Raw genomic sequence first — 16,829 nt, forward strand, 5'->3', positions numbered from 1 at the left:
CATGTAATAAAGATCCAACTAAGAAAAGCATCAGCATCCATCTTCACTTTGTCTTCTCCCATTATGTGTGTTTACCCAAAAAAAGTCGGTGTAACAATCCTAACGTCACTTTTTTCACATGAAGACACTATCCTTTGTAAAGAATGAAAAAAACAAGACTTTCAAATGATAATATCGTCACGTGATCAGGAGGTCAGGAAGTTGAGTTGTGAACCTTTTCTTTTTTAGAAATAAATGAGTATTGCCTGGAATAGGATATTGTAATTTGATATTCTTTTCAGATCTTGCACATAGCGAGAGTTTAGTGCACCCAACTATTCTATTTTTCAGAAAAATATGCTCAAAAGAGTTATTTCTATATACTTAAAAGTTCTAATAATACCAATTTAGTTTAGAGATTATTATATGCATGTAAGTAATGTCTATCAAAAGTGAAATTAGTAACGTAGAATTTTTTTTTTTAAAAAAAAACATTACCTATTATGACGTGTTAGAAGTAGTGAAGTGCAGAGCTGTGTTGATTAAAAGGTAATTAATTAAATATATTAAATTTTGAAAACTCTTATAATAAATTTTTTGACTTCGTAATGGTTCTTGAAAATGACGATGGAAAATTTGAGAGGATAAGTAATTTAATACATTGTCAAAAAGCTCCGAGCTAATTAAATTTTCTCCGTTGCTAATCCACGCTATAAAATTTTTGTTGTCACTATTTTTTTTATTTTTTAGATGTGAATTTATTATGAAAATAGAAATGAAAGGATATTTTCGATAAATCTTCGACTTTCACGTAACCTTAGTAACTATAGCAAACGTGCCATACTTTAGTTGTTCTTTTATGATCGTAATCAATTCCATCTCCACTCCACTATGTGATGATAACAAAAGACACACTCAAGAGTTGTATACTCCCTTCGTTTTAATTTATTTGATTTATTTTCTTTTTTAGTTCGTTTAAAAAAATAATTTATTTTTTAATAAATTTTGTATTTCAATTTTCTACATAATAGATTTAAGATCATAGTATTAATAACTATTTTAATTTTATTATATCTTTAATTTAAAATTATAAAATTTTAAAAAAATAATTATTTTTAAAAAAATTCCGAGTCAAATCAAAATAGGTCATTAAACGAAGCAACTAAGCCAAAGGACAAATAAGTGGCTCAATTATCAAAGAAGTGTATCATCTTACAAGGAATATATCCTATTCTTCGGATAACTTTTGCAAAAATAGTAATTCCTTATTCTAAAAGATTTTTGAGGTGTTATCTGGACAAGTTATATGAATATCCTAATGTGTAAATTATGATATGAATATTAAAATTAATGAAATCTTTTAGTGAATATACTTATATGGAATAATAATATTTTTTTGATCTCCTCATTTGTCGTTAAATAAGAAGTAAAAGTTTATTCTTTTATATTTTACTTAGTTATCAAATTCATACTAAAAAATCTTTTTTTAACACCCTTATGAGAGAAATTAGTTAGTTTTTTGTTTATTTCCCATTCAATATGCAATATCTGCATGGAAATCTGATTAAATTTGAATTCGTGTATTAGGGAATTATTTCTGAAAATAACGTTCCAACAAAAAAATCATAGCAGGGGTGGCCTAAATATAAGACCACTAGCTAAGAGCAGGGGCGGATCTAAGGGTACGGGTGGGAGTGCCACGGCACCCAGTAATTTCGGAAAAATCTTTGTATATATATGTATCAGAAATTAATATATATTAACTTGGTCACTCATTGAACAAAGTGATGAATGGTTCAAGTGGCGAAGGGCATGATATGCCATACGTGTGAAGCTTTTTTTTTTATTAATGTGTGAAGGGCTTTAGTTTTTTTTCTTCCATTCATTCTTATTTATTTACTATACTTTATTAATTCAAATTGACTCATTTTCACTGTAGTTAATTCTTAATTTTTTTAACTTTCACTAGTTATTGATAAATATTATTAAGAATGTATTTAAATAGTTATTTTTAAAAAATATAAGTTTTAAAATGATGAATATTATTACTAGAGTTCTTTCAATCTAAAGATTCTTTCTATCTTCACCGACATTCTTGCTAAGTAAGAAGACTAGGTTGAAACTACTATGTTATTATCTCTACTATATATCTGCAACAACACATAAAGTCAATGGAATATGAATATATTCAGTTAACACTATAAGATGGTTTATACAAGCTCAAATTTTAATGTGAAAAAAATTATGTTTTCCTCAAAAGTCCAAGTGAATAAGGCCTTTACTTCCTAAAAAAAATATTGAATTGTTTAGTTATCTCGAATCACAGAATATCTCAAAGAAAATATTACTAACATGCATGTTTGATCGATTTGTTTATAAAAATCGAAAAGAATAATAACCCGAATTGTAACCCAAAATTAAAGCAACCGACCCGTTTATCTAACTTGAATGATGTGGCACCCAGGACCTCCAAATTCTAGATCCGACTCTGACTAAGAGTGGAGGACTTCTGAACCATCTCACCACAATCTGCGATGAAATTAGTTAGTTGGTTGATGGTGTGGATACACAGCTTTTTTCTTATTTGGTGTCCAATTTCTTCTTCCCACAAGTCATTTTCAACATATAGAACATCTTAATATTATAGTATGATATATATCTATCAAGTGACTCACTTCATATTCATTATCAATTTTAAATTTATCCTTTTTCTTTTAATTTATTTAGTATTATAATTAAGATATCCATCAAATGAATTTGATCACAAAAAAAATTGTTGTATTATCCACTTTAAACAATGAAGATAATTTTGAAATATTTTCCTCCCTCCAATTGCGTGATAGTTAATGAAAACATAGATTCCCACGCCTTTATGAAAATAAAATAATAAAATTGGTCCCATGCTATAATAGCTACTAAGGTTCTATTCAGTTGGTTTACAATAATTGATGGCATTTCTCACTCACCCTACCCCACATAATAATAATAATAATAATAATAATCATCATCCATCTATTTCATATTTAACTGAATTTATGAGATAATGCACATTTATCAAGAAAAATATTTAAGGACATAATTTAAATCATATTTTCTAGTTTCCACTATTATTCTTTGTGAAATCATAAAGAGATGTAACTTTATAAATAGTGCAATTTGTCTCCTAGAAATTATCAAACTTCATTAAAGGAAAGGATAAATATGGAAAAAATTTCAAACACATCGTAAACTTTGAACAATTCAATTATTTTAAACAATGAAAAACTCTCCAAAAATCCAGTTAATATAAAATAGCGGAAGTAGTAAATTTAAGAAGACAAGTATTGATTTGGTTATTATGAATAGCAAGGTGTGTTGCTTCACGTCCATTGATCCCTAATTGAATTTGTGAAAAATCATAATTGTTGAAGCGATCGCAATTTAAAATGCTGTGAAAAAGCAATACAAAATAGATAGAGGAAATTTTATATATATCTTTTCTAAAGTGAAAATTGCATAGTAAATATATTAAAGAAAAATATGAAGGCTATTTGAAACTGAATATAACATGAGAAGATATATAAAACATGTTTTCATATGTCTAGATCATATATATATTGTGTTTATAATTTGCTTTTTAATATTTTTTGAAAAATAATCACTATTTTGCAATTTTCAATTGTACAAGTAAAACTTCAAAGATATAAGAGTGACTATTTCTACTTATAAAAAATCAGTTTCAAATTTTAATTAAAAAAAAATATTTGTGAATTATCACTAATTGAACATCAAACAACTTCAACAACCACTCTTATTATGTTTTATCTTATCCATTATTAATTTCTAGTCAATGATAATTGATAAGTGTTGAGTAAGCAATGGCTATTATGCTATTATAATAAATTAAAAGCTTTGAAAGTAATACTCACATTAAAGAAAACATGAATCATTATATTGATGCCATCTCCAAAAAAAAAAAAGGCACAAAAGATTAGGAGCCATTTGACTACGAATAAGATAAAAATTTGAAATGTTTAAATAATATCTAAAAATTATTTTAAATAAATGTTTTTTATTAAAATAATACATTATTTCAACTTGAAAAAAAATGTTTTAGGATTATTTTTTTTAATTTTACATTTACAAAATTCGTCTTTATATTAATATTCAATCACAATTAATCATATAAACTTTTTAACTTAATTTTAAAAGATAAGGGTCTAAAAAATATCTCAACTTTGATCGAATTTGTTGTTGCGATACTAAACTTTCATGAGGACCTATTACCTCCCTAGACTATTTAATATCATATTTTAAACATATATATTAGTCCACGTGGACATAAAAAACAATGCAAAATTATAAATAGTAATGTGTCCACGTGGGCACATATATATCTTTAAAATACACTATTAAATAGTTCAGGGTGTAAAAAATACGATATTAAATAGTCTAGGGAGGTAATAGGTCCTTATAAAAGTTTAGTATCGCAACAACATATCCGACTAAAATTGAAGTATTTTTCAGACCCTTATCCCTAATTTTAAATGTATATTTTTCGAAGTTTAATCAAATTATGTCATGACCATCTCTGCCTTCACAAATTTTTACATGTAGTAACATAACCTAAGGTAAGCTTGTAACTTGTGAGTTGTAAGGCAGAACATGTACAAATTCAAACGAATTTTGATAATTTTCTCTTAAATGTTATATTTGTATAAAAAAATCATCAAAGTAGAGATAAATATTAATTGTAACTCGAGTAACTTAAACAAGCTACTGAAAATTTTCATAACTTATACACTTCAAATTTTGATTCCGCCAAAAAAATGCAATATCAAGTCTATACTGTACATATTCAAGAAAAAAAAACAAGTACTTTTCCATTTATCCAGTAAAACTGAAACATATATATAGGAAAAAGTACAAATTACTAGTAATTAATTAAGTAGATTGAACTGATTTAGGAGAAATTGATGACAAATTATTATTATTATTATTCTTATTAACAGGCATGGATTTTGATCTCTTGAACCATGCAGTACTTGTTGTCTCACCAGAGGTACGGTGGTACCTGCACCTAATATTACCGAACATTAGTTAGTTTGATCTTCAAATTTCAAACTAAAACAATAAGAGTATATATTTTTTCCATATTCGGTAAAGACGTACGGAGAAAAAAATATCATCCAAAAATTACACAATATATATAAAGTTAAATAATTTCTTATATATATTCTTAAAAACTAAAACCATCATCTTCCGGTATTTACGTAATGTATTTTTTTAACGAACAAAACAAGTGAAGGAGGATTAAAGTACAGAGTTCTCGAAAATTCAGTAATTTTTTTTTACGTAGATAAAATATTTATTGAGAATCTAGTAACAAGTAATTTCTTGATGGGTGTTTGAAATGAAACTTGCTTAAACTTTATTGTCCTCCTTGACGATGCTTTGATTCGAATAATTATAAAAGTAAAAACTAAAAATTAATTTGAAATCACAAAAAAATTTAAAACTTCAAATCATGAATTTGTCTCTCATAACAAACAAATTCATCATCCGTAGAAATTGAATGAAAATTCTGACTTCGCCATTGATTATCCAATTAAAATTACCTGAACGACCCTCGATGGGTCGTCGGAGAGCACAAACAGTGTCCTTTCGGACAATTCGCCGGCGGGTGTGAATCTCCGGTGGAGATATCGGAGGAAGTAGTGATGACAGTGATAACTTTTTGGGAAGCCATTAGTTTTTTTTTTTTAGAGAAAAGAAAAAAAAGGCTTTCTCTAGTTGAAGAAAGACAAATGTCAAGAGGTTAGTATTTCTAGGAAAATAATTGGAGATTATATTATAATTATTATCTTTTAAGCAAATATAAATATGTGAGGTTGGAAAAAGTAATCAATTAGGTAAAGCGGTCTATTTATTTTTTGTTTTTAGTGTCCTTTCGATAATATTCTATCCGTTCATTTTTACTGTATCCATTTTGAACTTTGTACATATTTTTAATTCGTTTAAATTTAGGCGAGTTATTGACCCGTATATTTATTAGCTCAACTCATTTCAACCTATTAAATATTGGATTGATATGTAACCTCAATTGGCTTATAAGAAATTTTGTCAAAATATTTTAATTTTTTTTTTCAATTTAATATGTTAAATATAGTCATAATAAAAAAAAAAATTAAGTACTAAAATAGTTTAAAAGAACAAATAAAATAATTAAACTTAGTAAAAATTGAGTTGAGTTGGGTCTTGATCCATTATATAACCTATTACCTAACCCGTTTTAATCAAAGTAAATTTGGATTGGCTTGGATCTTGACCCGATTGTTGTTTTAACCCATTATGACCCGCCCAAATTTGACTCAACCGCCCAATTGTCATCCCTATTAATTGATAGTTTTACGCCTTGAGAAAGGATATAAAGAATAAGTAATTAATATTAAGGATAAAATAGAAACAAATAATTATTAGATTTTAATATATTAAAAATGAAGAAAATAATACAATAGTAATAGTTTTTTTTTAATTTCTTGAGCCATCCTTAAACCATGAACTATTCTTCAGAGCTAAATTAGATTCAATTTCCCTTTTTATCATAGTATATTTAATATTGAACTTTTATATTATATTGTTCATATTTCAATTGAATAATTTTTATGGAAAAGGCTCAAATATGTCATCGAATTTTTAGAAAAGGCTCATTTATGTCATCCGTTAAAAGTTTGGCTCATCTATGCCATTACCATTTAAGAAAAGGCTCATTCATGCCATTATTTTTTAACGGTGGTTTTGCAAAACCATTTTTTACACGTGGCCAATTATAATTCGGCCACGTCATTATTTTTTTTTATAATAAAAAATCAAAATTCTGAACAAACATTTTTTGCAAAACCATTTTTTACACGTGGCCAATTATAATTCGACCACGTCATTATTATTTTAATAATAAAAAATCAAAATTCTGAAAAAAATAATGACGTGGCCGAATTATAATTGGCCACGTGTAAAAAATGGTTTTGCAAAACCACCGTTAAAAAATAATGGCATGAATGAGCCTTTTCTTAAACAGTAATGACATAGATGAGACAAACTTTTAACGGATGGCATAAATGAGCCTTTTCTGAAAGTTCGATGGCATATTTGAGTCTTTTCCCTAATTTTTATTGTGGAAGAAATTGACAGATGGCACAGGGTCCTTATCTGGACCATTTCATTTCCTGCCTAGATGGTTGTGATTGTTGTTCATGGATCTGTTTTCAATAAATCAATTGACAAATGGGCCATAGGCCCATAATATTACTCATCTATTGTTGTCATATCTGCTATATTCAGAACAAATAATTTACAAATAGAAAAAAATGGATCCCTTATCCAAAGCAATCTAATAAATTTATAGTCCAATCAAGGTAAATTCATGTCAAATTTTGACGTATTAAAAACATGGCTTAAGTCATCGACCGTCCCTTAAAGTTGTCCGCAGACACCTCAACTAAGACTTGTACCTATTGAGCACCTAAATTGTTCAAAACATGTACCTACTAAACACAAAACACTGATATGGAAAAAAATATGTTTTGCACTTCCCTAAAGTGCGTGAAAAGATTCAAATTCAAAATAGTGTCTTTTTGAATTTTTTTTACATTTTTCTTCTTTTATTGACACTTGGCATTATAATTAAATTAAAAACATTTTTCTTCTTTCATTTACACTTTTTTCAAAAAAAGAAAAATACCCCACTCCCTACCTATCATCCTCTTCATACTTTAGTTTGCAAAACATTCTTTATTTTAGCTCCAACATTGTTTTCCTTTCTTTTTTATAAAAAAATAATATTATTTCTTTCAAATATGAAGATAAATGAAAATCAACTATGAAGATTCAGATTTGAAAGAAGTATGATTTATTTCAAATCTCATAAAAATAAGGAACAAATATGAAGAAGAAGAAGAAAGAAGATAAATGATTGTTACATATAAAAAAAGTTAGCCGATATTTGTTTATCAAAATTTTCGAACAAAATTTTTTACTCAAATTCATATATAAACCCATTAAATTTATCAAAAATGATATTCAAAAAATTGAAAGAATTAATTTTTGAGCTATCAATTTCATTTTGTCATCGATGTAGAAATGAATAACCGCCGGCAAAATTTTCTTTCTTCTTCACTCTTAGTATGAAAATGTATATATATATTTTTTTAAAGTTAATCTTCAAGTTATTTGAAAAGAATTAGGTTTTGTGATTTGAGAAAGAATGTGTTTTGGGAAGAAGATGAAGATGAAAGGGGGGTGGGTAGGGGTGGGGTTGGGTAGAATAGGTTGACATTTTCATTTTTTTTTCTTTTTCTTTTAAACAAAATTAGATATAAAAAGTGTTTGAAATAATTTTAAACAAAATTATTTTTTTTTATAATTTCGGGGCCCAGTGCCACATGTTATTTTTTAATTAGCCATTTTACCACGTCACCGCAAGTGTATCACACACTCTTCATATATTTTGCTGATTATAAAAAAATGCCTAATAGGAACAATTTTTATATTGGTAAAAGTGTTCAATAGGTACTAGTCTTAGTTGAGGTGTCTAAGTGAATTATGCGGGCAACTTTAAGAGGCCGCTGATGACTTAAGCCTAAAAACATTCTTAAATTTGATATGACAGTTTTAAGAACACTTCTTTACTTGGGTAACTGAATCTAAATACAATACTGATCTTGTAACATGAGTGAAATACATTTCTATATTCTCGTCAAGTTTAGGAACGTGTTCAACACTTCTCTTAGTTTTTTTTATTAAGAGTCCCATGCTCCTACAAGAGTTTGAGAACACTTGTTATGTCATGTAGCAAATCAGGGGTGTATCTAAATTTAGTTAGTCAAGTAGAGGAGTGTTTTTAAGGCTGTCAATAGTTTGACGACGAAGCTAAAAAATTGTGCCACCTTCAGAGTTTTTCAATACTTCTTTATTATATATTTTTTTTATTGCAATATCCTCATATTTGAGTAGGTAAACGTAAAGAAATGAATGTTGAGGTTCACTCAATTCCAAAAACTAGCTCGAATTATAAGTCATATAAGAAAATTGCTCATTCATTTCTCATCTAATATGAGACTCTTTAATATGAACATCATACCTTGCGGAGCATGTTTAGTTAAATTTCTTCAATTTCAAAAAAGATATCAAATAGTAAAAGCTTTGACTTGCAAAACCCGATAATTAATTAAATTCATGAATTAAGAATTTTGTATTATACTCTTTTCCTAACGCACACAATGAACTAAGTAGATATTTTATTTTTTTTTGTTTTAAACCTTATTAACCATACGTATCTATCTCATTCTCCCTTTACCAACATGTGTTCTTGCTATTACAAAACGTAACAACATATTTAATGAAATTCAATTAATTAGTGGGATCTGGAGAGGATAGAATGCACACAAATTTTATCACTATCTCGTGGAGGTAAAGAGGTTTTCGGAAGATTTTCGGATCAAACTCGAGTAAACATTGAATGTTTATATTTGATGTCATTCAAAATGTGTCTCTTAATTAGATGATGGTGATAGAAGAATGATTGTATGGATTTTAATCAAGAAATTGCCCCAAGGATTATTTATTAGGATATATATCATATGTCGAAACGACATTGATTACCATGACAAAAGACAAATTTGAATATTTTTTTCTTAAGAAGAATTGGCGTGTGAAGTGTATAACATATATTATTTTTTGTTATCGTCATTTAATTTATCTATAATATTTAAAGCTATTGCAAGTTTACTCATTTTGGATTCAACTTTTAAATATACACGACTTAATTTTAAAATTTTCGTTTGATTTTACATACTTTTGTCGAAAGTGTGATCTTGTGAAAGACAAACATTGAATATTTTTTACTGAAGTTTTGTATCTCTTGCCAAAGTTAACTTCAGACATTTTAATTTATTGAAGTTATGAACTTGACAAGGTCAAACTTCAAAGATTTCTACTAAAATTATGACCTTGGCAAATTTCAAACATATAATAATTTACCAAGTCAATTTCCGATATTTTTTACTGAAGTTACTATCATAATATTCCAATATTCTTTTTATTGGAATTGTGGCCTTAACAAGGTCAGGAAATATATATTTGGTCCAACTTTAGAAATATAATACTAAAATTGGATACATAATATGTTTGAAGTTGTCCATATCATATGCAAGAAAATGTGTGTGAAGCAACAATCAAAAAGATGTGAGCAATAACAACTAATCCACTAACTATACTTCACCCCAGAAGAATCACAAATATATGTTGAAATTTGAAAAAATAAAATGAAGATTCCAAAAATATTAATAAAAGAAAAAACCTCAATATTCAATGTATGTAAAATAATGTACCAATGGGAAATGTTGGTCAGTGTAGTGGATATTAGTTAAATTATACAACTTAAATGACAACGTCCAAATAAATATCTTATAAAAAATTGAAAAACTTACAGAAATCATGTCATTAGTGTAGAAATTAATTACTTAGATACACTCTAATTTGTAATATTACAAATTTTACTAGATTTTGATGCGTTCATATACATGTATCTCGGGATACATGAGTCAAAATTATGTGTAATTTGTTTTAAATACATTATATCTAAGTGAATTCACATGTATCTGAGATACATAACAAATTTTGTTCACCACTCTCCTATGTATATGGTATCCCAAATACCCGTGAATCACACCAGATATATACAAATACATATATCTAGTGTGATTCACATGTATCTGAGATACATGACTATCTCACTCGCCTCCCTCCCAATCTCGGTAGACCCACCCCCCCCTCTCTCTCTTTTAGTGTATCTGGTAGCAAATAAATATATATAAAGGTGTATCTTCTTCAATATATGATAGAAAATTCTTAATTAATGATAAAAACACATAATTATTAAAAGTATAAATACAATTGGGCTTGGGTCGGATAAAAGCTTAAATTAAAATTATTAAATTATATCAAATTCGTATTTTCTATACTAGCTCCGCTCCTAAATTTGATTATATTTTAGTTTAGAGAAGAATCTAGTTGTAGATTTTTTGTTTCATTGGGTTCATTGCCATGCATCGAGACTAACATAAATAGTCCTTTACTAAAAATACAAAAGATCTCACAGGTTTCTCTTTTTTCAAGCTTTTTTGTATTTTTCAATAAATATTAACAAATGAGGGGTCCCTTTTTAACATGAAAAATAGAGATATAAATTTTGACTCTATTCTAGTCTTTCTTTTGGTCCACCCCTCTTCACATGCACCTTCTCATTCCCAACACCAAAATTGTATTTTACTTGTGTTAGTGTAAAGTTTTTTATCATTATTTTCCGTATTTTTTAACATGTTATATGAAAATTGACAAGTCATGTTATTTCGAGTTGAGGATCCGAAATAACTTTTTTATCTTCGCGATAGTGATAAAGTTCAGGTTTACCTATCCTTTTTCAAACTCCAAAAGTAGATTTACATACACTAAGTTATGTGTTGTAGTAGTATAACAAATTATGTGCTCCAAACACTATTAATAATTATTTTTTGCTCTCTTCATTTGGTTTATATGATAACTTTTCTTTTTTATTTTAGACTTCATTGACTGATCTATATAGAGTTTTAGGTCAAAAAAATTGTACAAGTATGTCATCAAGTTAGATTATATAAGGTCAGCCTCTAAAATTAAATGATTGCATTATAAAATGTCAACTAAACAAATCGAGTAAGTTCGAATTAACATAATATGAAACCTATTAGGTCAAACGCTTCGTAAGAGAGCAACAATCCACGGATCCCAATTGACACCATCGAATTTGTAATCTCTTTGTGGGACTTGTGTTCCCTCTTCCATTCAATAGCTAAAAATGTTTTGTTTCCGTTCGATTTCATTCCCCTGATGAAATGATTTATGATTATACAAATATAAAATCAGAAAAGTACTTAAAAACAACAAATGTCATTTTATATTAGAATACATAAAGAGACAATTTGGCGTGACCTAGTTCTTAGTGCACCCATAGTCACGCCTTAAAAACTTTCTAATATTTTAGTCATTCTAATTTCCACCACCTTTTTAGCATCCCTATTAAAGCTAAAAGAAACATAATTAGAATAATGCCTAACTAGAAAAAAAAATTAAGTTTTATTTGCAAATTTCACTAAGTAGGAGAAGTAGATGGAGATAAAAAGGAATAAAAAGAGTAATTGTTAATATTAGAGTCACTTCCTAATGTGTCAATTATTTCTAAATATATAAACATAATATTCTTTTTGAGACATATTAAAAAAAACGTGCATCACTTAAAGTCTACCATAACATTTAGTCACATATAAAAAAAAATTCAAATTTCACCAAGGAGGAGAAGAACTATTATAATCATTTCTTGGAGTACCAAGTGACCTAGCATTAAGGATAAACAAAAATTTAAAACTAAATTATTTCTAAATATAGAAAAAAAAAAACTTTTTAAGACAAATTAAAAAGGAACGTATGCCAAATAAACTGGGACAGAGAGATAATATTAGTCATTCTATCACCACCTTTTTAGCATCCCTATTAGTCTATTACATCAACAAAAATAACTAAACAAGAAAATAAAAAGAACTAAACAAACTAAGCTAACAAAGAACATCTAAACAAACCCTAATAAAACAAATTTAAGTACATAGATTATTAATTTTTTTTGCAAATTTTACCAAGAAGGAGAAGTACATGGAGATCCAGAGGAAGAAGTATAATTGTTACTATTAATAGAGCCACTTCTTAGTGAAATTGAACATGCCTCGATTGGAAGTTTCTTCATCGGAGTTAATAGTACTGAAGAAGGTGTACTAGAACATGTTGATATTCCACAATTTTCTTCTCCTTCCTCCGAAGAACTATCAATGATTAATTCGAGACAAGAGGGGGATGTATCTGGCGTTTCAAATGGGGTATCATGATCAATTTTTGTGTTATCATAAATTGGATTTGATATGTAAATAAATTGTTCCTCAATAGTAGTACTACTAGTGCTACATTGATGTGATTGTACTTCATGGACTAATTTAGGGTATGACATATTTTGGACTATTTCAAGATCATCAATGTTGTGATGATCTTTAGTGGAAATTTTAGGAAAGAGGTAAGTTCTTGGAACATGAAGAACCCCTAATTGTGCATAAAAGCTACTATGACTACTTGTAATTGGAGCAATTGATTGACACTCTAGTGGTGGTGGTTGTGTGGTAGAGGTTATTGCGAAATTTGTACCCCTTTTTGACCGTTGACATTGTGGTGATGGTTGTGTGATGGAGGTTGTTCCGGAATTAACAGGTGTTTTTGACCGTTGGCGCCTACTAAGTAAGAGAGAACAAAAAAATTCAACAAGAAAAACTAAGAGTAGGCCTAGAATTATTGCAAGGGTTACCACCATTATTAATATTGCTCCCATTATTATCTTGGAAGTACTAGACTTCATGTGTGTGTGTGTGTGTTTTTGAGAGTGAGGGAATGTTATAAATATATGGGAATTTGGAAGGATTGAGGTAATTTTTTTGGCGGGAAATTATTATTATTATTATTATTTTCTTTATTGTAAGTTGGGACAATAAAGTAAATTTTATCTCAAACTACCTATAATTTGATCAACTTCGACTCCAGTTTGATTATAGGTTTTGAAGTTGAAAATCGAGAACTTGAGAAAAAATATTTTAACTGAATAAATTTTCTGGTCAAACACATATTTGAAGATAAATTTATAAAATCTGATTCAAAATCTATGGTCAAACGCTCGCTCAATCTTTTAGAATTTCCACAAATAGTCATGTTAGCGCATTACTTTTAAGACCACCTGTTAATTTCTTGGAATCTTCCAATTAGTTCTATCGAAATTTTTATACCAGTAGGAAATATAGAGTAATATTCTTTAATTTATTTTCACTTTCATGTTGTATACATTAGTTTAAGATATTTTCAAATGGGGAACTATGATAGACTATGAATTCATATAGTCGATTCTAAATTGTTTTATCGTATGGAATTGTTGTTTCATTTGATACTAGAGTTATGATAAAGAATAGTGGAAAACTAAGTTACTAATAAGCCAAATAACCTTATTAATTAACTCTCATAAAAACAAACCTTTCTGACAGTTTGAAGTCAAAATAGCCAACTTTATATCAACCATTTATTTTATGTTCCAAGAAGGGGAACCTTGGAATAATATAAACTTATTTTCACGTGATGAATCAAATTTTCATTAAAAAGATTTAGAATATAAAAAGTATATATACGAGAGGTCAAAGAAAATTCAATATCTATTATAAATACATAAAAAATAATTTAATCAAATATAATAGTGTAATTTTTTGTTGAAGGAGATTCAAATTAACTCCCTTGACCCTTGCTAGCTTAGCCCCTGCGTGTGATCTATAAGCCACAAATTCGAGTGATAAAAATGTCACTAATACTTATATTAGAATAAACTATCTATATCATACTTCTTAAAACGCGATCCTTCTCCAGACTTTGTATGAACATGAAATACGTTATACACCGAACTATTCTATTTTTCTTATTAAAAGAAGGTTTTGCTTTGGTTTAGAATAGGAAGCACCATTGAGGTGTCTTTCTGAAGGTGACAAATAGTTGTCACAGAGGCCACCTAACAAGTATACAAGTCATTTTCTATTTATTGTCTTTTTTTTCTCATTTTTAATTTTTCAGTGGTAAAAGACAACTTTCTGTTTGATTTTTAATCTTTTATCCAAGAATCCAAAAATTGGAAATTTGTTTTTCTATTACAGAAGACTGATACCTTGTTGAACTTTCTCCTCGAACTGCGAAACAAGTCTATTATAAAATCATTTCTCATTTCTATGCTTAAATTCATATTTTGGCTTCTAGTAATTTTTCTTTTAACATAAACCATAGACAAAAGAAGGGTAAATTAACAAATTTAATGATAACTTATTTTTGAAAAATATAATTCTAAGATGTTACTATATTTACGAAAAATAATAATATTGTTGAGAGTGGAATGAAAAAAATAAATTGTTGAGAGTGGGATTTGAACCCACGCCCTTTCGGACCAGAACCTTAATCTGGCGCCTTAGACCAACTCGGCCATCTCAACAATGTTATTAGGGCTTATTGAATTAGTTATTATAACATAGCATCAAAGGCATTATGATGAAAAGGGTATTTGACCACAGTTAAAAGGAGAGTTTAAATTCATTACTTGTGAGTTGTGACATTTTAGATTATTTATTTTAAGTAGTGGAACATTCACAAATAATAATTTTCAGTTTTTATAATTGAAAAATAGTTGTTATTATTATTAAGTTTTAAATTTCATAAATAGAATTTCAAAATAAAGTATGGAAGATTCAGACGTGAAATTGAAAATTCCATAACATTCAGCATTAACTTTATTGTATGTGCAATGGTTGTAACTTGTAAGTGATAGCAGCTCAATATTGTTTAACATTTTAACAAAAATATCAAATGAGCAGTTTAAATTGAATTTAATCAAAATAAAATAGGTTTAATTTATCAAATATTTGAATTAAAATAGGTTGAACTAAAACGAATTGTAATCGGACTAAATTTAAGCCGATTGAATCATATTTTTATAGACTAAATTTATCATTTCTAAACGAGTTGTGGATATGGCTTCCATATGAATATCAGTGTAGGCCTTTACTTTTAGGCCCATGATATAAAGCCCTTATGGATATGCAGACTTCTTTTGTTTTAGCCTTTCAGCCAAGTCTTCTCTACTGGTTTACTGAGGTCGGAATCAAAATTCTCACTAAAAGAAATTAAAATACGAAAAGGTATTTATATATATATTTTTTATTTTTATTTTTTAAAAAAAAAAAAAAAAAAAATTTTATACTTGTAAAGAAAGTCAATGAACTTTTTTAAAACTAAATCGACGGAAGTGCGTCTATTTTTCTTTTAAAGGAAAATCAACAAACTTCTATGGAGTACTTTTATGCAAAAATACATGAATACCACAAAAAAAAAACGAACATTGATTTTTACTCTATTGCAAGTTATTACTAAAGGATGTCTGTCAATTTTGACCATCAATTTCCGATCTATTTTTAGTAATGGGAATAAAGAAAATTAATCGACGCCTCTTCACCAAAAAAGTTTTACTATGTAAATCATACTAGTTTCTCATTTTATTTCTTCTATTTGATTGTGGCAACACAAAATTGAACTTTCCAACAAAAAGTTCTATACATCCCCCCTGCCGACTTGGGTGAAGGTAACGTTCGAATTACGGTTTCAATCGAATTCAATAAAAATATTTTATATATATTAATTTAAATATTAGTATGCGAAGCAGCTATTCAAAAATTAGAAGTTATAAAGTTCAAATTTTAATTTTACTTGTGATAATAACATGATATATAAAATAATTAGGAACAATTTAATATATAAAGTATCTGGCGTTTGATTTTATAGGGGTGGAACTAGGAATAACCAAGGGGGTTTAAATATAAACACTCTTTAATGGAAGATTGCACCACTTATAATTTGTTAAAATTATTTTTATGCATATATAATAGATGGTGAATTTCTTTCAATTTATTTGTATATTTACTTCTTTATATTTTGATCACATCACTGATTTCATAACTCTTGACGTGGCATGCTAAGATGTGGATATCAATATGTAGAATGAAAAGAATCAAATGGAGCAAATTATAGCAATACACTTGTGAGAGGCACCATTAAATTATTAATACCATAATAGGAAATTTGATTATTGACACATATTATAAACTTGACATAAAATTTGGAAATGGAAATTATAATTAATGGACAACTTCACCAATAGTTTTTCAACA

General features: G+C 27.8%; 2 protein-coding genes and 1 non-coding gene across 3 annotated transcripts; all 3 read right to left on the bottom strand.

Annotated features, from left to right (window-relative positions):
• Positions 1-4,815: 4,815 nt before the first annotated feature.
• LOC125811471 (uncharacterized) lies at positions 4,816-5,747 on the bottom strand. The gene is made up of 2 exons (XM_049490970.1): positions 5,577-5,747; positions 4,816-5,038 (listed from the first exon to the last, which is right to left on the bottom strand). The coding sequence occupies exons 1-2, from the start codon at positions 5,705-5,707 to the stop codon at positions 4,903-4,905; spliced, it is 267 nt and encodes an 88-aa protein (XP_049346927.1). The 5' UTR covers positions 5,708-5,747; the 3' UTR covers positions 4,816-4,902.
• Positions 5,748-12,662: 6,915 nt separating this feature from the next.
• LOC125811467 (uncharacterized) lies at positions 12,663-13,444 on the bottom strand. The gene has a single exon (XM_049490962.1). It carries the CDS (start codon positions 13,442-13,444, stop codon positions 12,677-12,679), a length of 768 nt encoding a protein of 255 aa, XP_049346919.1. The 3' UTR covers positions 12,663-12,676.
• A 1,575-nt stretch (positions 13,445-15,019) lies between these two features.
• TRNAL-AAG (transfer RNA leucine (anticodon AAG)) lies at positions 15,020-15,100 on the bottom strand. Its single transcript has one exon. It is a non-coding gene; the product is annotated as a tRNA-Leu (tRNA).
• Between the last annotated feature and the right edge of the window lie 1,729 nt (positions 15,101-16,829).

This window comes from Solanum verrucosum, unplaced genomic scaffold (genome assembly GCF_900185275.1).
Source record: "Solanum verrucosum unplaced genomic scaffold, falcon-dt-bn FXZP01000238.1, whole genome shotgun sequence".
Classification (NCBI taxonomy): domain Eukaryota; kingdom Viridiplantae; phylum Streptophyta; class Magnoliopsida; order Solanales; family Solanaceae; genus Solanum; species Solanum verrucosum.